Consider the following 25,068-nt stretch of genomic DNA (forward strand, 5'->3'; position numbering starts at 1 on the left):
CATTATCAACATTTGAAATATTTAGATTTGACACCTATTGGGTGTCTTCCCTGACTCTGGCTTCCAATGTCTTTTGGACAACGCGTTCGCCCGGAGATCATGAGGGTGGTAGCTCGAAAGGCGTCATAGCAAACAACGTTTAAAGATGGTATATAATGTTTCCCTGCCTGGGGCTCAGCCGCTGGGAGTAAACTGTTCGTCTCAGAGTAGGTGTGCTGTGTTTATAGTCTGTTATATGGATCCATTGAAGGGTAGGCTAATGGTTAAGGCGTTTTTCGTCACGTCGAAGACTCGGGTTCGATTCCTACGTAGGAAGCCCATTTTCTGGTGTTCCACGCATGGTGTTGCAGGAATATTGCTACAAGCGGCGTAAAACTAAATTCACTCTCATCAGGGCGGACGCATTTGATGATCGTGCTGTTTCAGTTTTTGCCCTGAGTGAGCGAGTGGCCTTCATTTACTTACACCTCCTGCGAGTTCGATTCCCCACATGGGTACATTGTGTGAAACCAATTTCTGATGTTGCAGAAATATTCCTGAAAACGGCGCAAGACTAAACTCACTCACTCACTCACGACTTCTTAAAGCTGTGGACATAATGGTACGTTTCTGCATTTGCAACTTCATCTCAGAAAACCCATTGTGACACATATACATGTATACATAAACATACACACGTGCGTTCAGCCATTTCGAAGCTGAATTGTCTCACTTATTCGCGCTGGGGGTATAAAAAGACCGATCGTTATGTTGACAGCCATGCAAACAGTCCAACAAGCTCACTAGCGAGTGACCGAGGTCATGAAAATATCTACTTCAGTACAGGATGTCGTGCCGGATGCTAATTTACTCACAATATCGTGGGCTGGTGCATGTAGAGACGCCAGGTAGCAATTCGGGACTCAGTCAACATTCGCGTGGCGTGCGCTGACATATACAAAACAAACAATAAAAGCCGAGATTTGAATTGTATTGAGGCAAAGTGAGCTAAGGGAGTACATTACCCTCAACACAAGTAACAATTTCCCCAGCTTAATCCTTCCCATGGGATCAAGTTCCAAGACCCATTCATAGCCAGGCTAAGTTCTGCCACCGCCAGTGAATGCAGCGATTTCGGCAACAATGGCGTTATTGTCAAATGTACACCGGCTTTACTTGCCGTTTCCTCATCACGTCCTCTCTCAGATTCTTCACAAAACACGCCTCACCCTTCACACTTTCCCACCCATTGGAAAAACTTGTTAATGTCCCTTCCTTCCGATGGATGGGGATCTCACAAACTCCACCTACCCCGCCCGATCGTGTTGAGGCCTTCAGCAATGATTTGTTTTCTGACTCCCTGATAACAAACCAGGCATTCTCTGATACAGATTCGTTCGAAACACACAAAATGGCGTCACAACTTTGGTCTTTTGAGCCTGCAATTCCGTATGGAATGTTTTCATATACGGGTTCTACGTAACTGTTTGATTCGGGGTGGGTTGTGTTTGGGTGAATTACTCTCTCGATACAGTTATGAACATTCCCCGAACAATCTGTAACAGTCACGATGGGAACCCTTGTAGACGACTGAATCCTGCTCCATTTGCGCTGGTCAGAATGTCCCTCCTTTCTGTTTTGAGACCAGTAGTGTCCACAGATCACGTTTCCTGATTTGGCTGCGATTTCGTTTGGATTTTCAATCATCCGCGCATGCGCAATGACCATTCCAGGGTAACAGTTTTGAGACATTTCATCATAATAATCCTCAAAACTCAGTTCCATGTCTCTAATACTGTTCATACATTTCACGCGTTTTTCCTTTCGTTTATCAGTCATGGTGACGTCACGCGTGAAGTCTGAGTTGTATTCAAAAGTTCGTTCATTAAAATGCACTTTTTTCGATTCTTTCAAATCCAACTCGCATGAACACTGGTCACTGTCAGAATATCTACCCGAGTCATGGCTTCCACACACACTCTTTAAACTTGTGACGTCACAAATGACGTCATCAACATGTGACGTTTTGTCTTTGTGACAGCTCGAGCTGGAGGGAATATGGTTGACTTCTTCTAAAATCACGTGATTTCCGTCTGGATCCGTCGTGATGTATGCATTTTCACCAATCTGACGCAAATCGGTCCTGAGCACATATCTGAGGTTCACAATATTCCGAACCCTGAAGCGGATGCTAGCACAGGAAAGAGGAAATGGCCTGAGATGCTTGCACCGCTTCAGACACAACATCACTTGAAGCTCTCCATCACCAGACACAGGAAACAAACAGAAGTCAGGTTTAGTACTCTCCATCTCCGAATCTGTCACCAGACGATAAAACTCCACCATGTCAGAAAAATTGTTCACGAATAAGTTCAAACGAAGATGTTCAAAACCTGAATAAACCGGACAAACGGACCACAGAGGATACTCTCGAGACAGCGAATAAAACTCCTGTTGAGCGACCTTGACCGAAGGAGTGCGTTTACTCTGAAGTTCAATCTTATGGTGTACCCTCCACGGATGTCTCTTAAAGCATTTCTGTACGTCCTGAACAGATGCTGTTCCTCGTTCTTGAAGGAACAACATCACAGCGAGCGCTGGGGTCGAGAGTAAAGCTTTGTTATCTTGGTAACGAGGAATACTGTCGCCATGTTGGAATTTCGTTCCATGAGGTAGTTTACTGAGTGTTCCATGTTCTTGGATGTGAACACAGAGGCTGGACGGGTCGAACCTGCGTAGAATTGGCTGTAGAATCTTCTTAAATTTATCGCCCCGGTGACGTGGGGCTTCTATGTTCAAAATGCATTTTTGCCTTGTGAGTTGTCCGTCACATCGGTGCGACGCCCGCAGCCCACGTCGCTCCATCTCAACAGCAGTTACAGCAGGTCAGTTTGATGGACGTTAACATGGAGATTACATCGACGTTAACAAATACACCCATGTTTACACCTCACCATCGGGCTGAATACAGATTCACGTTTATAGTCCACATTTACACGTAGCCACAGTCATCAATACGCCCAGAACGCATCTGAAAATAAAGACCTGAATTTCTTAGTGGGACATGAATCGACAGATATTTCCAATCAGATCCATACACACACTTCCATAACAACTTCCCATGGCCGTCAAAAAAAATCCTCGTCTGTTTTTGTGCAAATGAAAGACGATAAGGAGAATTGGGCGACAAACCATATCAAATATCTGCAATTTTAAATCATTAACTTGCACTCAAACTACTTTCTATTATCGCTTAAAGCAGCCCCCTCCCTTGAAAATGTGCTTGATAAATAATTGCTAGGAACATTTATCGGGTATGATTCTATTCAACCATATGTAATATCGTCTTCATGCTTCACTGAGTTCGTGCAAGTCTCATTGTATATTCAGACACCAGGAGGAAGACATAAACCTTTCCCAGAGAAAAATACATTTTACAAACAGTTGATCTACCTGGTTAGGGGCTTCGCTCAAGTTGGGTTTACGACTTTTGTATGTGTAGCCCTGTAAACTCCTCACAATGCACGTAAACGTTCGTGTTAAAAGATCCATCTCACAAACTTGTGTATTAGTGTCGTTCAACGCAAGAACAACCCGTAAAATGAAATCTATACACACTGCTTTTACGTCCAGATACGAAAAGATGTATTTTACAGAGCTATTCTAGTACCCTTGCTTCACACATGATATATATTATATATATTCAGTGTTACACGCGTTGCTTGTAAGTCTAAGTACGAGAGCTGTATTACTACAGCACCGTCCTGGTACCCTCAACTCACACATGACATATATACATTCAGTGTTACACGCACTCCAAATAGGCAAAATTTAATCTGCGGAGCTTTTTCTGGTACCTTTAATTCACACACGAAATCTATATCTTCAGTGTGATACACATTGCTCGCAAATCCAGATACGAAAGCTATATTTCTACATGGCCGTCTCGGTACACTCAAATCACACACGACAGACGGCCGGACGAAGGAGAGTTGAGGGCGTATCTGTTTCATCAAATAACTTAGCGAGCTCAACGTCCTAGTTTTATGTTTCGTCTGAATCACAATTTTAAACCGAGATATGTACATGTCCGTGTCGTTTTCCTACACAAAGAGGTGATGAATATCAGAGTGAAATACAGTAGTGTCGATTTCAATGTGGTTTTACGAAAGCAAATACAACGGGTCATCAATTTCACCTCCAGAGATTCTCTTCCTTTATACCATGTGCTAACAGATTACGAGACACCTGTGTACGTATGAACATATGTAACTTTTCACGGATGAAACGCATCAGAAAAAAGGGGACATGAAATATACATACACAGATACCAACAACACCACTTACCGGACCCGTACAGCTAAAATAAACACATGCCACTGTCATACGTCACAATGGAGACAGGGCTGTAAATGCCTTGCACGTTCGTCTTTCCTCGTTTTTCCTAAAAAATTTGCATGAATCCCACAGTGACCGTGCATCCAGCTGAAATCAACACGTTATTCATGAGCGCATCGTTGGAACTGACAACCTCCGTGAATGACAAATGTACATTTCACTGGTAGACATAGCGTGTGTATATACACTACACTGCTATTCCCAACACGTTGATGTATCCCTCGACGAAGAGCCTGCACGCTAATATTTCTGAATGGGTACCGTCTACAGCCCGTCCCTCTGAAGTACCCGACCGCTCGTGGCTAACTGGTGTTCTAATCCTATTGGCCCAGAAAGAAGTATGTATCTCATTTGACCTCGCGACCCCTGCCTTGTAAATAATAGCTACATCAGCCAGGACCGTAACGCAAGGCAGTGAGTGATTATTGCGGTACGACGAAGTAATCTGTCTTCTCGCGGGATAGGTTGAGTCAAATTCTACCCCGTCGATTGTCTGTCGTGTTAAAGGCTGTACTTGAACCAGCAGGGCCCCTTAAAGGTGCTATTGTAACCCTATTTTCGGTCGCCACGGTTAAACCCGTTTCGCTTCTTGATAAACTTAGTTAACACCTTTATTGTAGTAGCCATACACAACCTCAAGGTGAAATATGATCTCGAGGACGCCCTACTGTTCTGACCAATAATGTTGTGTATATTATTTAGGGCTTAACACTGCATTGAATGTACACATAAAGTTCATCATTAAGGGGCTGCACACAGCGCGTCTATAGTCGTGTCTGTTAGCTGCAGTGGTACTTCTTAATAAGGTCGGACGTATTGATTATTTTGTGATAATGAATCTTGTCGTTTAATGACATCTAATTATCAATTATTGATCACTATCGTGTCTGTTATGTGGCAAGTGGATCGATAGGCACTAAGACAAACACGACTAAAACGCCATAAAGGCAACATCCAGATGGGTATCTTTCGTACCACACTCAGAGTGTCCATTAAACAAAATTAGGATTACATTGTGTCATGCATTATCTCTTTTCGTGGTAAAAATGTATGAGGCCCATTTCTGGTGTCCTCAGCCTTGATGTTGCAGGGATATTGCTAAAAGCGGCGTAAAACTAAACTCTCTCACTCACTCATTTGTCTGAATTCCAGTAGAGAATCTATCCCCTGCGTCTGTCCACATGAATTACGTCACTTTAGATCCAGAATTGATTTCCAGTATCCCTACCTTTCCTAGGCAGACATGGAAATCACACCACTTTTCGGCTGATATTGAGAAATCAGTGAGATGGCGGGCTGCAAACGCCGGAGCACATTTACTCATAACCAGAACTTCTCGCTAGGACGTTAGGGTTAACCCAACCCAACCCAACCCAACCTAACCTAAACCAACCCTGATCACCTACAGAATGGTAAGAGTATTATGACGTGTGTGTGTGTGTGTGTGTGTGCCAGTGTGTGTGTGTGTGTGGGGGGGGGGGGGGGTGTGGGGGGGGGTGTGGGTGTGTGTGGGTGTGTGGGTGTGTGTGTGTGTGTGGGTGTGTGTGTGTGTGTGTGCCAGTGTGTTTTAAGTTTGTGGTGGTGTACTCTAACGCCCAAACACCGACGACGCGAACATTTGTTCATGCTATCAACCATATAGAGCATACGTGACTCTGTACCTCTGTACTCTATAAGAGTATAACACTTAGCAATTGTTCATTTCAGACTCGGTGACATACAGGGAAAGCGACTCGGCGATGACTCTATGTTCCGAGTACCTGATTCGGCAACGGCTCTATGTAAAGTACGTCATTCGACTATTGCTTATAGCGGTGTACGTGACTCGGCGATTACTGTGCACAGAGTGTGTGACTCGGCGTTTGCTCTATGTAAAGTACGTCATTCGACTATTGCATTTGACTCGTTGATTGCTCTGCATGGAGTGTGTAATTTTATGCATTCTAATTCAACTTAGTATGTAACACGACTTCTGATTGGCCAATGCTATAAATTTCCAACCGCATAATCAGCATTGTCGGTCGCAGTTTGAAAACAGACTCATCAAAACCTTTGACTGTATCCCTACTCTATAGGTGTAACGCTGTTTTCGCCAGACATTGTCATTTGCAGAAGCCCTAGGTCAGTTAACTCACCTATCCCGCAATTAATGCACAGAATTTGCATTAAGAAAGACAGAACAGTATTATAGATTTACTTGTAAGATCATACAAGTTACTTGCTACGGCTGTTGACTCATCACTGTTGTATCATGGACCAAGATTTATGACGTCACTATGGAGTGTGACGTCACCCGTTGTGAAGTCATTTCACAAGAGAACTGTTAATGGTCCGTCGGTAAGGAATCAGAGGGCCATTATCATTCGCAGTTGCCCGCTCATTTCTGATAACCAGAGGGCGGTTTCATGTTAATTCCATTCATTTTAACTGTAACACTGTGATTTATTCATCACTGCCAGATTTAGTCAGTGTACACACGGTAAACGTTTTGGAGGGAACTAATTTCACTGGCGATTGTGTAACTTCAAGGAGTGGTATGATTAACCTTTGACCTTGAGGAAATTTGACCTGATTAATATATATAGGATACTAAACGACCCTCGGTGTAATTCCATTTTCATTAAACGAGTTAATGATTTGGTATCAAACGAGCTAAAGAAATTGACAGAAACTGCTGCGAAATTGCCTATAGTGTGAGGACTCTCAGCTTTCCGAGAGTCAAGCAAGGTCTAGTAAAATTGCGATAGTAACATTAGCATTGTGACGTCACAACTTTGAGCCAGTTTAACGTCATGCGTCAAACGGTATTACACTAGTGTAATGTTGCCGTAAAAATATGACACTACATTTTAGCTAAAATGGATAGAATTATCATTATCCTTCGTCGGGCAGTTAACGAAAGACCTCAGGCTTCTGCAAATGATAATGCCCTAAAAATACCGTTACCCTTATAGTATCTGCTACGGGCGAGTAATAAAATGAATATTTTTCACGAAAAACAGCATAAATCGAGTTGAATTAGAACGGGTATAACTGTACTGTGTTTGACGACTTGGGGACGTGTGGCGGTGGTTATAGAGGAGCACATCTAAATCTGCAGCTATGTAACCGCCGGTATATGTCCCCATTGTGGTTATAGAGGAGCACATTTAAATCTGCAGCTATGTAACCGCCGGTATATGTCCCCATTGTTATTCCTAGACATACGTAACTGGACCATGGCTCTATACAGGGGACGTGACATGGCGTTTGTTCTATGTAAAGTTCGTGACAGAGGAATTGCTCGGCCATTGCCCTACGTACAGTACGTCGCTCCGTCATTGCTCTATACGTAAGTACGTAACTTGGCGTTCGCTGTATGAAAAGTAGTGATGAATCATCTAAAGTATAGATGCTATGAAATGGTACGTGACTCGACAATGCTGCAGCAGAGACAGCGAGCTGCAACAGGGAGTAACCTGAGCTAGTCTTTGCGCTTGTCAGTATGACTAAGAGAGCGTAGTAAGATTGGACTAAAGCATCATAGGATATTGCGGCGATCAATCAATACCATCAATCAACTTCACTTTATGAGTGACCACTATTCCTTTTCACATTGTCACAGTGTTGGGACCAGGTGTATTCGCGTCCGGGCATTAGATATATAGGCCAGGAGAAGAAATGTTCTTCAAGCTGTTTTAGCAATGCTCCGCTACTGCCATGTACTCCCACCCCCACCCCCAACCCCGGACCCACCCAGAACCATAAAGCTCTGTGGGTCCCCATCAGAATGTGCACGCCCTATGTTTAACATAGGAATATATTCTCAGTTACTAGGGGTGAAACAGCTGTCGGCCATAAGGTCCGGTAGAAAACAAAAGCTGTGGGTCCAAGTGGTTTTCCCTCGGCTTCGGGGCTAAGCACCAACGTTTATTTCTAATTTGCCATTAGGAACACCAGAAATACTTTATGTTTAACCCATGATGGGAATCGAACGCGGATCGTTTGCGTGATGGGCGAACGCTTTAAGCACTCTCTTCGTATAATGGATAGATATGACCTTTTGGTCTAGTCTAGTGGTGAGTGAGTGAGTGAGTGAGTGAGTGAGTGAGTGAGTGAGTGAGTGAGATCTAACCCAGGTAGTTTCACGAGGGAACACGACAGGTGTTTAAAAAAAGGCTATCAAAAGAAAGAATCCGTTTGGAAATTCACATTTGGCTCTATGACTACTTAGTCATGTTTGTGTTGGACAACCGTAACACATGTATAGGATCAAATGTACTCGCGGATATCCAAACAAAGTGAATGTAAGTACGTCTTGCACAACATCAGTTCATTAACGTGAAATACTTGCTGCTTCAAAGACTTAGCAAATAATATCCTTTTTCATCTGAAAACCTTTCTGGGCAGCTCAGTAAGAGCCATTACGTGCAAGTCTGCAAACACTAGCATGGGGTGCCTGCTTACGGGAAAATACTTACACCTGAACCACAACCTGATAATCGCCCCAGATCACCAGTCCTGTCTAACATTCCTTACCTACAGAAATAGGGTAATTGCAAATTACCTGAGATTGAATGAAATAACTGGTTGGGAATGCACGCACATCATCGTTACCATAGCAACAACAACACAGTAAAACATTGTTTACGGCAGTAACGAGAACTGGCAGCGATTAAATATACACTTTCACCGAAGCAGACATTTCATGGTATGCGGTTAGTGTTGTGATACACCTGTGATGTTCATTGCACCGTGACTTGAAATTGATTACTGTCCGAATCGTAAGTGTCTGGCTGATACATTATAAATGATGAGTCGATGAATTCGGAAAATTGGAAGTCTATTCGGTTACATTAAACTTGAATTATTGGTTATATAACTGGAAGTTTATTGTAACATGGATAGTTCTGGATATCGACATGACAATATGTCGTCGTTTTTTGTTGAGTTTTTTTGTAATGTTCGTAATTGAATACAGAACTGTGGATGCAAGTGCTCTAGATAAGATTAATTGACATTTTTTATAAGTTGACGAGGAGGAATGATACTTTATAGATGACAGCACCCCTGTGCGAGCGCACGCACGCACGCACGCACGCACGCACGCACACGCACACACGCACACCTGTGGATCAGCCTGTGCTATAAATCTGAGTTAATGCTTCACTTGAGGTTTTTCAATGCACTGTATGTGGAGGCAGGGGTAGCCTAGAGGTTAAAGCGTTCGCCCGTCACCCCAGTGTCCACTCCTCAGTCTGGTGCAGTTTATGGTGCCTCGTTGTGATCATGTTGAATGCTATATTAATCCCACTCTCGGTGAGTCGTGCATTCGGATGTGTGAGCATCGTGAAAATACTAACTTATTCCTGTTTCCGAGCATCCATTGTACACAGTCGCCAGGCAGTACGTAATCTGTTTGACTGGTATGTTACAAGTTTACGAAAGGTATAGTATGATGCTTAACTTCTTCATTGATACGACACTTTGCAACGGTATAAGAATCTACTCCAAAACATCGCATCATAATAAATTAAAATCTGTCATCTATAAAGTGCCCTACCTCTCTATCAGTCAGTAGCATCTTTCGCCATACCGTGTTTTGGTGTGACTGTCATCGAACCGCCGACCTTCCGATATCCGGACAAACTCATTTACCACCACAGTCCGGCCTCGCTCGGCCTCATGCGGCGTTAATAGTTTGTCGAAGTCGTGAAATATCACACTCGGGAATGTACCAATCCTGGGGGAGACATGTTTTGGCATATGTGGTATAACTGATAATACTGACCAGTAACGTAATGTCTGACAGTGAGTGAAGGACAAGTGAAATACAGCTGGTATGTTGAATAAAAGCTGGTATATCGGCGTGGCTTGCAAAGACGAGAAAAAACAGGCAAACTTCAACACAATTCAGAAGTTCAACCCACGCACAAACCCGCCCTAAACTGAACAAGAATTCATGATCAACACAGATCGGTGCGAACGGTGTACTTCGAATTGGAGCTGTTTTAAACCCGAATTATATTATCGTTTTTTAAATGCACCGATACTCTCCTGTTTTTTTCACACCACTTTATTTGTATAGCGTCTATACACTTAATAAAGTTTCTAATAGATGATATGTATGTATGTATGTATGTATGTATGTATGTATGTATGTATGTATGTATGTATGTATGTATGTATGTATGTATGTATGTATGTATGCATGCATGCATGTATGTATGTATGTGATTCCATACCGTTTCGATGTGGGTTGCTGAAAGTACCTTCTACCAGGATCCAGAATCTATTGCATACACAGGCAGTGATTTTGTCTGAAAATGTCGCGAAAGCGTTCCAAAGCGTCCACTTACCATTCCAGAAGATAAGTAAACTGAGCTCGTAGCTTCCCGACCTTGCCATTCTGTATTTACAAACCTGACGGTAGTTGGCACCGCCCCACTGGTCCCCGAGTCCCAAGTGTCAGCCAGTGCACCAAGTCAGTCATCAGCACTGCAACACAGCCCTGAAGAACTTCAAAGAGAATGTTATATGTTCTTCAAAGCCAAGGTCCCTCTTAAACTCTGTTTATGGGTTCCGGGTCCCCGGAACAGGTCACCCAAACACAACATATCATGTGTTCCCAGATCCCGAACACTATCATAAAACCAACGTGTTAGGTACAGATGGTCAAAAGGGCAACGAGTTTCGATCTTTAATGCGCATAATACCCCATATTAGGACATTCCATCAGTAATTGATGGCAACTGATTTCTTTAACCATTCGATCCTGAAAGGGAAGCCAGTGGTGCGCTTGATTAATTTCCACACAACAGAACGTGTTTTCTACCCAATCGCAGTGTTTACCCGTCCAGGTGCCTGCCTCTCTCTATTCAACGCCCGAGCGCTTGTTTTGCGATATGTTTAAGTAACCTTCTGTGTATCAACACACTTGTAAACGTTTTTGTGGGAAACTTTAATCTCAGCTGTGACCGTGTGAAGAAGGCAGGGCCATGAAATATATATTTGCTCATACACCTGAAAAGTTTGAAAATTGAAAAATGAAAGCCTCTCTCACTATGAGATGATCCATTGATGATGTGTGCAAACATGCAGCTCCTTCACGTCAACCCATGTTACTTCTGTCCGACTCGAGAAGAACAGACAGGCTTTCATTGGGAAACGCGTACATTACTGAGGTACTGAAGCTCACTAAACTGGACCGGACTAGCGTATGAGTTTTAACGCTGTTTTAATAACTAGCCAGTAATATGTCTGCAAAACAGTGTCATCGTCGAGAGTGGTTTCAGTTTTATGCCGCCTTCAGTAATATGTCAGGTATATCACGGCGTGGGACACCAGAAATGAGCTTCACACATTGTACCCATGTGGTAATCGAACCCGGGTCTTCAGCGCGACGAGCGAACGCTTTATCCACTCGGCCACTTCACCTAGATTTGATCATCGTACCATAGTATGAGCAGCGTTAAAGATAAACACAGAGAGATTGCATGATGACATCACGTGGTTCCACGTGGGGAACTGAACCCAGGCCATGATTATTACACGTGAACATGTTTGGCCACCCAGAGGTCTGTTGTAGCATGCGTTTAATGCCGCGGTGTAAAAACTCTAGGGGAAGAAGCGACTTTCTGTCACGTTTTGACCAGGACGTGTGTAACAAGCGCACTGTGTAAAACGGTGTACTCGCAAAATTCGGGTTATCACTAAATGAAATGGAACACGTCTTTAAATATGACCGAGTTTGTCAGACATGCTGAGAATGTCAGTTTGTTTTGACGTAGACCCTTTAAATGCATTTTCTGTGTGTTTCTCATTGACATGTGACAATGTAGAGACAGATATAGAGGGGGTTGATTTAGGGGTCTGTGATGCTCCTTTTTATGTCATGATATCCGTTTACCTCTAAACGATGGGCCAGACGAGGTCAAACTGGAACCAAACCTTGCTATACTGAATATACCTAACGCTTATCATCATACCCTTTATAACAAATATTTGGTCAAAGGAACTGTGCGTTAAATACAGACATCCTGAGCTATTGGGTTTGTTCTAGTCAATTTATATAAAATCCGAGCGCATGCCGACGTTTGTTGGCCAGACAAGGTTTTTCATTCGTTTTATCACTTAAATGATTCACCAACGGTGGTACATGAGTTTCATTTTACACATTGTTATAACAAAATTGCAACAAGATGGCATACACAAGACTTAGACATCTTGACAGTGCTGGTTGGTAAAAGATTACGATCGCAGGGGAGTGATATTTAAACGATGGAGATATTTCTGTTAATCCATCATCAACTGTACACCTTCCACCAGTGACATATTCTTAAAGATGTTCAAAAAGTAGAAACCGTATCATATTTTGCGGGATCTAGATGCCATGTTTCTCATGAAACATTTTTTTATATTCAGCAAGTGCAGCTTTTATCACATATTACGCAATTCTGTATCACGTTCATTACATGTATGACACTGCTTGTACTACTGACAAAATTATTATGTTAAACATCACAGAACATGTCTCTCATAATCTGGAAATTGTCACAGCCGAATGTGACAAACAATTAAAAAATACAGAATTGCGCAAACCACGCACATGGTTAATACGTATCACTCTGTCTAATGATGGCAGCAAAATGACTCCATCGTTTGCAGACATGACATTTTTTCAATTTGCTGAAAGATTTTGCTGGACCATTTAGTGAGAATAATTGAGAGACGCCTTTACAAGAATATTGTATACACATTTCACCTTGAAAGATATTTCATAAGAGTTGAAAAATGATATATTTCATAATAGTGAATAGGGCAACGTAGTTTATGGATACGATATCATCATTCACCATCATAGACACACATGTGCTGGAATAATATAGAACATCATCCATTATAGACAAGATATCATCATTCGCCAATTGTTTAGACATGCATGTGTTGGAATAATATTCATGATGGCGTTACAGCAAGATCGCATTGCATTCCTCTTTCATTTATATCATCATTCATATGTTTTTACCATAATGAGACAGTCAAATCCTTTCAAATATTTTCCTAAGCCCAACTCTATTCATGTAGCCTATCCAGTTTAGCATTCCGTGATATTAACCGTTGAGACTCGCATGATAAGGCTTACGACTTACATCTTTCACAAAAACATAATCTAACATGATATCTGAATGTGTAACGCACGAGTGATCTCCCCTGTTTTCAACAACAATCAAAACACGGAATGTGAAATACACGGACTCAGATTTCGGATGCCTCCAACCTTTCACAGAAAATTCGTGATAAGATCGAATAGGGTGAATCCTTTATGATTGAGAACCAGATAGCATTGTAACAGTGTCTTTGTTGTCCAAGATGCAATACGATCCTGTTCATGAACGACCGATTATGTCACTGCAAGATCATACAACCCCTCGCAGTGTTACATTTCGTTCCACATCAGTAGGTTTTTAAGCGTTACCGTCGTCAGTGCCTGGTATTTTTCGTCGGGTTGAACAATGAGAACTGTCTCAGAACTATAGATATGAGGGGAGTCTTCGCTGCTTATGAATACTATGTATGACATTGAGATCAGACTGACTCGATTCCGTTGCACGGCATCATATGACTGGGATTGTCTTTTCTTCGAGGTATATGTGCCTTTAGGTCTACAGTCGATGGCCGTGCAGGTACAGCGTTTATTACGTGTATGAATAGTCGGGGGTATTTGGAAAATAATGAACAAGTGAATTAAAGCGAAGGGGCGTGTGATGAAATCAATGTATTATGCTAATGCCATGTATCCGATAAAAGAGTGGTAATAAATTAGGCGCATGTTTTCCAATCAACAGTGCGTGGACTGGCAAATAAGCATGAGGACTGAGTCAGCATGATTTCACTGTAGCCTTAATTTGCGACATGGCTATACATGATGTATGTGGAAACAGTAGGGGAGGGGAAGGGGCCAAACCTCTGCTGATTACAGATGATGTATTGCGTGCCGAGGGAGAGGACACGCCCCTTGTGGGTGGGGATACTGGTGATCGTCGTGATGATACGCGTAAGTCAGCTGGTGGTCCGACGGATACAAACAATAAATCTTTTCAGGAAGCATTATGTACGAGCTGTTATGTATCACTGTGATGACACCTCGCTCAGTCGTGTAATTTACTGCTGCTGTCCAAGTGAAGTGATTTGGGCATACAATAGATATTCACAATCTAACCAGCGCCTGCGTTTACTTTCTGCAGTCAACGTGATGACGTGTTTAGATTGTAAATGCGCCAGGATTTTTTTTCATAAATGAAGACGTCTCGATTTAACTATTGTAGTTGTAGACGAGAGGGTGGTGGGATTTCTGCAGGGGGGTTAAAGGCGTGTTAGGAGGTAGGACCTTCAGAGGTCTATATTCAATGGCTGTGCAGCTACAGAGTGCGTTATAGTGATAGTCAGTAGCGTTGCAATGTGGGTTGAAGTCATAAATGGCTGCGTTACAATGTGGGTTGGAGTCATAAATGGCAGCGTTACAGGTAGGGTGTGGGTTGTAGTCATAAATGACAGCGTTACAATGTGGGTTGAAGTCATAAATGGCAGCGTTACAATGTGGGTTGAAGTCATAAATGGCAGCGTTACAATGTGGGTTGAAGTCATAAATAGCAGCGTTACAATGTGGGTTGAAGTCATAAATGGCAGCGTTACAATGTGGGTTGGAGTCATAAATGACAGCGTTATAGGTAGGGTGTGGGTTGAAGTCATAAATGACAGCGTTACAGGTAGGGTGTGGATTGGGGTCATAAATGACAGCGTTACACGTAGGGTGTGGGTTGAAGTCATAAATGACAGCGTTACAGGTAAGGTGTGGGTTGAAGTCGTAAATGACAGCGTTACAGGTAGGATATGGGTTGAAGTCATAAATGACAGCGTTACAAGTAGGGTGTGGGTTGAAGTCATAAATGACAGTATTACAGGTAAGGTGTGGGTTGAAGTCGTAAATGACAGCGTTACAGGTAGGATATGGGTTGAAGTCATAAATGACAGCGTTACAGGTAGGGTATGGGTTGAAGTCATAAATGACAGCGTTACAGGTAGGGTATGGGTTGAAGTCATAAATGACAGCGTTACAGCTAATGTGTGGGTTGAAGTCATAAATGACAGCGTTACAGGTAGGGTATGGGTTGAAGTCATAAACTTCACCGCTACAGAGACAGTGTGCGTTAAAGCCATATTCACCTGGGTTACAGTTACTAAGTGGTTTAACACCATAGTAAGAAGCTTAAAGTTTCAATGTTGGTTAACGTCATGGTAATTAAAGCGTTACGGTTTCAATGGAGGTTAACGTCATGGTAAGAACCTTTGAACATGCAAGCTGTGTGCGAAAAAAGCCTCTGGTCCGCTAGTCCGTGGCTAGCAATAACCCAGTCGGGACTGTAAATCTCTACAGTTACTAGCCCGACTGACTAGTGAATTTTCAAGATGTCATTTTATAAACATATCAGTCTCTCCGACTGGTCAAGATCATGACCTGATAACACTGTATATGGTGTTAGCAATTTAATGATGCCAGCGTTGTTTACACTCAAATTTCGTGCTAGCGAATTATTTTCAGAGCTAGTAAGACATAGCTAGCTCATCTGGCTATTAAACCCATTTCACACACTGTATACAATGTGGGTTAAAGGTATGATAATAAGTGTTACAGGTACAGTGGGGATAACGTCATTCATAATAAGTGTTACAGGTACAGTGGGGATAACGTCATTCATAATAAGCGTTACAGGTACAGTGGGGATAACGTCATTCATAATAAGCGTTACAGGTACAGTGGGGATAACGTCATTCATAATAAGCGTTACAGGTACAAAGTTGGCAGCGTCAAAATAGGCTGTAGCTAGGTTTTTTGTCTACTTTATCATGATTTTCCTCCATTTTCATTTGGATGGGAAAATCGATAAATTTCCGTTTATTCATTGCTTATGATCGCAAATTCTTTGGTACACGTGACCTATAATCCCAGTTCACGTGTTTTAAAGTTTTTATCTGACTTGTGTGCCATCATTGCCTCAGTGTTTTCAGCTGAAGCACAGCAGGTGCGGTCGTCTTGTCAGACCTCATCCTCGACAGCCGTTGTGAAAAAAAAGACTTGGGATAAATATTAGATTTTTTCCGTACCATTTCATTCTTAATTCTATGATAGTATACACATACTCAGGGCGTAAAGTTCAAACAGCTAAAACAATAATCAGTTGAGCCATTATTCAACATTTGGTTGACACTGAAAATGAAGCTATTTCTGTCATATTTGCTGGTTCGTGTTTTTAAGAAACGATGGGGTAAGCTAATGATTAAAGCGTTTTCCCGTAAGGCCAAAGGCTCGGGTTTGATTACCCACATGGGTACAATGTGTGGAGCCCTTTTCTGGAGTCCCCCGCCGTGGTATTGCTAGAATATCGCTAAAAGCGGTGTAAAACTAAACTCTCTCACTCAAACGAGAGTATGGGGAGACATACTTTGCTTCCTCTTGATCTTGTTTTGACAAAGGACCCTCGGAAGCCACATCATCTTTGATATATATTTATAGGTGTTTTAGTGCCTCCTGCAAAGCGATAAATCCACCCATCCAAGTTCAGATGCCACCAATTAGAAGGTTACTCGACTAACCATGTACACCTACATACCTCTGCCAAACCCTTTTATGTGTAAATTAACATTCAACTAATAAAAAATATGTATCTGAATGTTTTCTGTGATCCCCATAATTCTGTTTTAATCAGCTTTAAGAGACATTTCAATGTGCAATTTCACAGGCCATGTACTGCTGTTGCCGATGTATTCACCCAGCCATGGGTAGATAGAAACACAATACGTCATTCTTGAATGCAATCTTTTATTGTGACTTAGAGTTTATCGTGAGAATACAACTCCAGCCTTCATCCACTAGACTGTGACCTTCAGTGTGTCACACGTAAGGCATATATTACCTGTCTTTAATTGAATGTAAAAAGTATCAGTGTCTAATAACCTCATAATCTCTGGTTAGATCACGGTGTCATTTTGGTTCATGTACATTGTGTGTATGTCTAGGCCATGAGTTGAAGTATTCGCTGGAAATAATGTCGGATAATTTCAGGTATTCACATGTTTGATTCATAAGATCATCTTCCATAGAACCTGATCATCATATTGTCTGTCCTTGCCAACGTTCTATCTTAAGTTAATGCTGAGGAATGTAGGCCAATAGAAGTGATTTGTGGGCTGAAGACAACCGCTGTCTTATGATTTGCTGTGTAAAACAAGCGTAAGAAAAATATATCAAATATGAAAATATTGGAATATTTTCGTCCGTAATTTCAACTGTATCATAAATTTTACACACATTGATATTGAGTTAGAGTTGTCTCCCCTGTGGTTTCATGTACCTAGCAGATGTGATGGTTCTAAACGTGTGGAATTGCTGACTGTACAATCTATAACAGAAATAGCGTTTCACTTGTAAATAACTATAATTATCTTGATGCCTGATTTTCAACACAGATTCATCACAGAAAAATGCCACGGAGAGTTCCAGGACGGGTTGGTCCCGCCTTCCATCATTAAGCATTAGTCTACACGAGTGTAGTGAGTGAGTGAGTGAGTGAGTTTAGTTTTACGCTGGACTCGTCAATATTCTAGCTATATGGCGTCGGTCTGTAAACAGTTGCGTCTGGACCAGACAATCCAGTGATCACAGCATAAGCATCGACCAACGCAACTGGTATGCGTAAACCAAGTCAGCGAGTCTGACCACTCTCTCCCGTTAGGCGCCTCTTACGACCAGCAGTCTTTACGGGTCGTGCACGAGTGTAGAACGCGAGGGCCTATGAATTTTAAATAAGTAAAGATAAAGCTAAGGGAGCTGACACGTTCACCACCAGGCCACCCCGTCCTCCAGAATACCCACAAGACTAAAATCTCCCAAGAATCTCGGCAATGCCAACATCTAACAATGAAGTGTTAGCTTTTCACATATACATGTAAATGCGTTACTATGTGTTGCAACTGGGTTGACAATACACGTAACAGACTTTAGAATTAATGACTTTAGAAGGAATATTTAGAATGCTGTCACTGCTGAATGGCTTGGAGTGAATGAATAATTTATAGTTTCAGGACGGTTTTTAACTAGATTCCAGCGATATCACGTCGGAGACACTGTTGGCGAGAAATTGGTTTCATACATTTGAGAAATGGGAGATGACTTTGCAGCGTGACTAACGAACGCTTTAATCACAAGAACAATGTTCAGGCCATGCACTCTCCTCCATCACAGATCACATTCTGCCCTGGAGTTCCAACACGGACACTATCATAGGGTACCAAGATGTAGGGGATTGTGTGGGTAGAGAAAGCCAAAAATCCCCGGGACTTGTCCTGCTGTCAAATCCGCTGGAACAGAGAACAGTTTTCACACACACAAACCTCCTCTATATTCAGTCGACACAAGCACCTGCTCAAATCCCCCGGTCTTAAAAAGTTGATATGTTGGTCCTACGGCAATCTCTATTTGATGACATGTCATCACCGTGAGATCTTCCCATACACCGAGGTGTTCACTGAGGGTGTTTACTGATGGGTGACTGACCTTGGTTCCGCTTGAGTGGACAGATGAGCGGGTTCCCAGGCTACGTCACCCCTGCATCAATGCATCATTCAACATCACAGCAGCGACGTGGGTGACTTTGCATAAATCAATACTCACACACCTATATTAGCTTCGAGTTGTTTACTGTTATACTGTGATGACATATGTTTGATATTTATGGCATTATATGTTCACCACTCATCACATAATGGTGAATAAAACCTATGTTTAGGATGCTGGGACGTATAAATATACGGACGAAATGGGCAATCCCTGTACTTAATGATAGACATTTTCTATGTACATATTATATACGTCGAGGTAAGCACTCTTTAATTGGACAGCGTATTACGTTTTAATCACGATGTTGATTCATACACAATAAAATGTCTTAGTACAGGAAGATATGACTGGGCTCCTGAACCATAAAATTACGTTGGCAGTTTGTTTTTATTCAAAGTGATATCTTCAAAATTTGTAGTCATTAGATACAGATAAAAAAAATATTAAACAGACAGCGAATAGGACATCTCCCAACCTAGTGGAACCAATCTGTAGAACGCACAACACTGCAACCTTCTGCACCACCCAGTGCCAGAAAGGTTTTGTTTCTGACACAAAAAACGAGTACTCGCTCTAGGTGAGTAAACAAGTTTGGAGGGACCACTGGTTCAAAGAACAATGGGGTTCCGCCATCTCGGCACTTTGGATGAAAAACATTTCGTTAGCGAGGTCCACATATTTGCGAAGCTTGTCAGTCACACAGTTGAAAGAGACAGAGACTGCAATGATATAAATCGCTGACTGCTTTTTTACCTAAAAGAGCAATGTTTGTTAGCTTGGACACGCCTATGGCTACGTACTTGCTCCATGATATTCACGACTGCCATTTTCTGTGGCTCCCTTACAATTTCTGGCTTGTACTATATAGGTGCAAACCATAAGGTTGATGGCAATAAAAGGCTCAAGCCCGCCATCATGTCCTTTAAATGTGTGTTTGGGTAAACATTGCTTTATGTAACATGAACATCACTGCAGCTATTTGGGACTATCATGTCCCTTAATATACTGTGGTATGGTCTATGCTTGGCATTCATTGACAATGTGCTGGGCAGCCTCTTTAAATCCATGGTGGAATCTTCATATTTAAATTTGAATTAAAGTCAGGCGGGACGGATTGGATCTGAGCAGAGAAAGGAAAGCCTTCAGAAAGACAGGTTGTTTCAGCTACTTGGATATGGGTTTTACATTCCGTCAGATCAAGGCTTAAAGGTCAGATCAAGGCTTAAAGGTCAGATCAAGGCTTAAAGGTCAGATCAAGGCTTAAAGGTCAGATCAAGGCTTAAAGGTCAGATCAAGGCTTAAAGGTCAGATCAAGGCTTAAAGGTCAGATCAAGGCTTAAAGGCTTAAAGGTCAGATCAAGGCTTAAAGGTCAGATCAAGGCTTAAAGGTCAGATCAAGGCTTAAAGGTCAGATCAAGGCTTAAAGGTCAGATCAAGGCTCGTGCAGTCGTAATGAATCAAAATTTATAAAATGATTGTTGTGGTACTAACATTTACTAACCTTGGTGGAGCCATGCCATCGATTCCCAGTTGCACAGGCCGATGATCATGATGTCAATCACTGAATTCGCTGGTCCAGGTTCGAACGTTTACAGACTAAAACTGTGACGCTGCTTAATAAAGCGTTAAATAGAACGGAAATCAAAAACCTGTCAGTTTAATGTGGACATCGATACTGCGGGATCGCATCTTTAAGGGCGATGAAGACAGTGCACTTCAACACAACAAGAACATCTGAAGAAACATAACGCAGTCGGGAAATAACTGACATCTTTTGAAAAGTTAGGCATAAAAGTGGCATTTTGTTGGCAAAACCTGAACCAATTACACGTTTTACGTATCAACCAAAACCCACCCCAAAACCCCAAAACCCCCAAACCCCAAAACCCCAAAACCCTGTCCCAGCCTCAAACACAATCCTAGCCCCAACAGGAGGCTCGCTGTACCAGCGAAATGCGAGCAGGAATATCCATACGGTTTCTTCTTTTTGATTAAGGAAAAGTTGATAAAAAAACAAAATATAAAAATTTCTATAGAAGACTAAGTTGTGTCCGGTAAAACGCAGTCCCGCGTATTGTCACCCCTCAGATACCCATTTACGTCTGTATGTGACTGAATCGAATCCCTCATCCACAGATAATAAAGACCATCTTAAACTCGTTTGCCCGATTCTAACAGATATAACGTTCCCCTACTTTAACCCCTAAATCTGTCTCAAAATGACATTTTCAGTATCAGTGGGCGCTCGCTAATGGCCTCAGCGACCTGTCTTAAATGCCCGGCATGAACAACGCATTCACTCAAATCTGTGCTCATTTCGCTCAGTTAATTTAAGTATCGGAAACAGCCTCTCAAATTGCGTCTCTCCGCGGGAGGCGCATCTAATGGCACCTCCTCTGTGTCACGTGTCACAGGTGAGTCAGAGGTGTACCAGTACAGAGGTATAGGTGCTGGGCCTACCTGGATAGGTTGTGTGTAATTACAGGTGAGATAGGGGCACAAAGCAGGTGTCAGTTGATAAAAAATAGGTGCTACGACATGCTTTTTGATACTTATTGCTGTCGACTTAAATGAGGCAAATAATGTTTCTAGACATTCAAGAGTTTCTAGGGATGTATGGGTACGAAATTAAATCCGAGAGGAAGTGTCGTTAACAGTAACTGTCGATGCCAACCCACGACCTTAGGTTACTGGAACAATCAAGGGACTTAAGGTCGTCGCCGTAGTAGTAGTAGTTGTAGCAGCAGACCCAGTAGTAGTAGTAGTAGTAGCAGCAGCAGCAGCAGACCCAGAAGTAGTAGTAGTAGTAGTAGTAGTAGTAGTAGTAGTAGTAGTAGCAGCAGCAGACCCAGTAGTAGTAGTAGTAGTAGTAGTAGTAGTAGTGGTGGTGGTAGTGGTGGTGGTGGTGGTGGTAGTAGTAGTAGGTGTTGTTACTATTATTGTTGTTGTTGTTGTTGCAATAGCACGTGGTCCTGTGCATAGAGCTCAGGTCACAAATCAGGTGAAGTGGGGCGCGGAGAGTCCTTGGATGGGTGATCTGTTTAACTGCTACCTCAAAACAGGTGAATCTGTCACATGCAACGTAAAACACAACTTTGCAGATTCTGATACCTTTAGGTATGCACTTACCGAAACAAATCATGAAAAGTGCCAATTCAGTCTATAAAGTTGAAAAAACGCGATGAAAAAAAGCCCGCAAAATCGGAGTTGAAACGATTCACTAAATTCCACCCAGGGCTGGGGAAAAACTGGTTTTAAAAGCTGTGCTGCGCTGCGCCCATAACGCATGCGCACTGAATAGGTTCGCGGAGCTTGAAACAGTATGCGTGCTCGGAGTATGAGGCCATGAGCAGTAGTCTAATCTTGGTCACAGGGACTTGTATCGCTTACAAACGGCATTCGAAAGACATATAGTACTAGGGTAGGGTCTGTACACCTATATGTCTTTCGAATGCCGTTTGTAAGTGATACAAGTCCCTGTGATCTTAGTTGTGTACACAAACAACTAAATAATCTACTCGTTACATAAACAAACTTTTGATTGTAGTACTCTACAGAGAAAGCTCAATGTCTGGTTTATTGACACCTGTATGTCTGCCTGGCTGTCTGCTAAAGACAATATACAATAGACAGTTTCAATCATTGACCATATGCAATTTGAACTTAACACCTATCAGACTATACGCCATAAAAACATAAATTGATTTATGACTCGTGCACCCGAGTCCAGTCTCTGCCACATTGTGTAATTAGGCAGGTGTGATACTTGTACACATGACAAGTTTTTATGTCTGTGGGTTGCAAACAAACTACATCCATTTTTTCGGATGACTGGATTGACGGAAACTGGTGCAAACTCTTTCAAGTCCTGCTTTGTACTTGGACGAATGACACTTTCCAGTCATGCAGTAGTTCACCACCTCTGCTGAGATGATTCTTGATTTGATCGAACTCAAATTCAGAGAACGTGTATTTACAAAACCCAACATCTCTATATAAATTTCTCTTGGATAACAACTCATTCTAGAGTAAATGATTTTGTTTCACAACGGTATATGAATCCATACTGAAACGATGCATCAAGTACAATAAAAGAAGTTGTTATCCATGTTATTCTTGTGACTAGCCATACTTATAAAAAGTTCATCAAACAGATCATCTTTCTGTACACACAATGAGCCCTCAGCGTATCAGCAAATGAACCAGCCAATCGGAAGTCGTCGTTACCCTTGAGTGCACAGCCACCCGCTATGACTGGGTTCGGTCTCACGAGGGCTTCGTTTCGAGGAAAGTAAGCCCAAGTACAAAATATTGCACTTTTGAATCGCGATTGTACGCTTATAATTTTGTGTATTTGTTTTTTAACAAGCAGCAATGTATATTAGATGTCATGAGTAAGTGATAATTGTGTTTTAATTATGTTTGATTTTTTGGTTGCAAAAAAGCCAAACCATTTTCTCTTTCACCCCAACCTTGTGGTTCCACCTCATGTCCCGTGGACAACATCACATGGGTTTCCGGGTCGAGAACCACTTAAAGCTGATATAACCAACTGGGGAGCTAGCACTTTGTGATTTGTTCACAGAAATCCATTACAACTTTAATCCAAGGCTAAGGATTTCTTTGAAGATGGGATGACCGATAGACTCTTGTTGATGAAACAATGTGTAGAATGTTACTAGCGTGTGTTTGGGTTTTTTTTCTTACCTGCCCTTGGTAATGTATTGTTTTCTTCCTATTCCTGAACGTTTTAATAGTGATACAGCCACGTTTTGTTCGAATGTTCCCGACATAGTGCCAGTATATATGAAGGCTGGTTGTTGTGTAGACGGAATCACACACCGATTTACACTCGGAATTACTGGAGTTTTGTACATCATTCTACCGACCGTTATCATCTACATTCAAGATTCAAGATTGACACGCAGGGTCTGACTGCTCTTTCATTAGTGTGTCAGGTCTCACTGTAATACCAAGACCCTGGTGAGGTAATATTCGATATTTGTAACCTATTACTCTAGACTTGTGACTTAATTGCATTGTGCTGGAAATCTGTATTCTGTCTCATTCTAACTTGCCCATTCTTTACACAGTATAATATTGAATATTTTAGACTTGTCTGTGTATTGTTTTGCTAGTTCAAAGGTAATTTCTTATACCTATTGCCTCGGCAATAATAAGAAGTTGTTCTCTGGTCACGAATGGGCCTGAGGTGCCAGTCAACAACTTATTTATCTTACCGAACACCTCAGTATTAATTTGAACTCTTTGAAGCATGGGTGTAGGATCATACACTTCAGTCAACCTGTATGAATCAAACGGTTCGAATCTTGTATCTTGCTGTTTTTCACGAGGGTATTGTTTTAGTAAAATCGCCGCGGTGTGATTTCCCTTCTTCACAGGGACTACATTTGAACGTTTTGTCAAAATGTATTTATTGGAATGTGAGGCACGTGTTTTTGTAGCTATCGCTAGAATTGCAGACGACACAAGAAAAACAGATTTAGAGTTATCTCATTTCCATCGATTTGCATTCGCAAAACATCGGTAATTTCCGTGTATCATGTGAGATTCAATGTTATTCGAGATACAGAAGTACTGCCTCCAAGTACCGAATGAGTTGCCATTGGCGGCAGGGTACATTTCTGGAAAAGAATAAAGGGACGCTTGTGCTTTCATGTGTTCCCCTACTCGTTTCCATGACTATATGTGTGGGAGCACAACGCACAGTCGTATAGAATAGTGTGGAGTAGAATTTCCTCCTTCATAAAAATCATGTGGAAAATATATACATTGCTAAACTGTTAAACTGTCGGGGAAAACAAAGTATTAACATATTTGTTGATGGTTACAGATTAAACAAACGAGATGTGGTGATGTTTTTATACGGGAATAATGGCTATGTTTTGGACGTAACGGGTTCAGCAGTTGATTGATAACACGTGTAAGGGTGGGATATTTTTGTAAACTCTCCCAAACTCGGGACCGGGATTAAACGGCCAGACATTGAACGATTTGCCCTGTGAGTACAATAT

The 25,068-nt window shown here is 42.0% G+C and overlaps 1 protein-coding gene across 1 annotated transcript; it reads right to left on the bottom strand.

The window, feature by feature from the left end:
• Positions 1-956: 956 nt before the first annotated feature.
• Positions 957-4,693, bottom strand: LOC137261421 (uncharacterized). The gene is made up of 2 exons (XM_067799169.1): positions 4,327-4,693; positions 957-3,010 (listed from the first exon to the last, which is right to left on the bottom strand). The coding sequence occupies exon 2, from the start codon at positions 2,842-2,844 to the stop codon at positions 1,135-1,137; it is 1,710 nt and encodes a 569-aa protein (XP_067655270.1). The 5' UTR covers positions 2,845-3,010; positions 4,327-4,693; the 3' UTR covers positions 957-1,134.
• Positions 4,694-25,068: the final 20,375 nt, after the last annotated feature.

This window comes from Haliotis asinina, chromosome 14 (assembly GCF_037392515.1).
Source record: "Haliotis asinina isolate JCU_RB_2024 chromosome 14, JCU_Hal_asi_v2, whole genome shotgun sequence".
In the NCBI taxonomy this organism is placed as follows: domain Eukaryota; kingdom Metazoa; phylum Mollusca; class Gastropoda; order Lepetellida; family Haliotidae; genus Haliotis; species Haliotis asinina.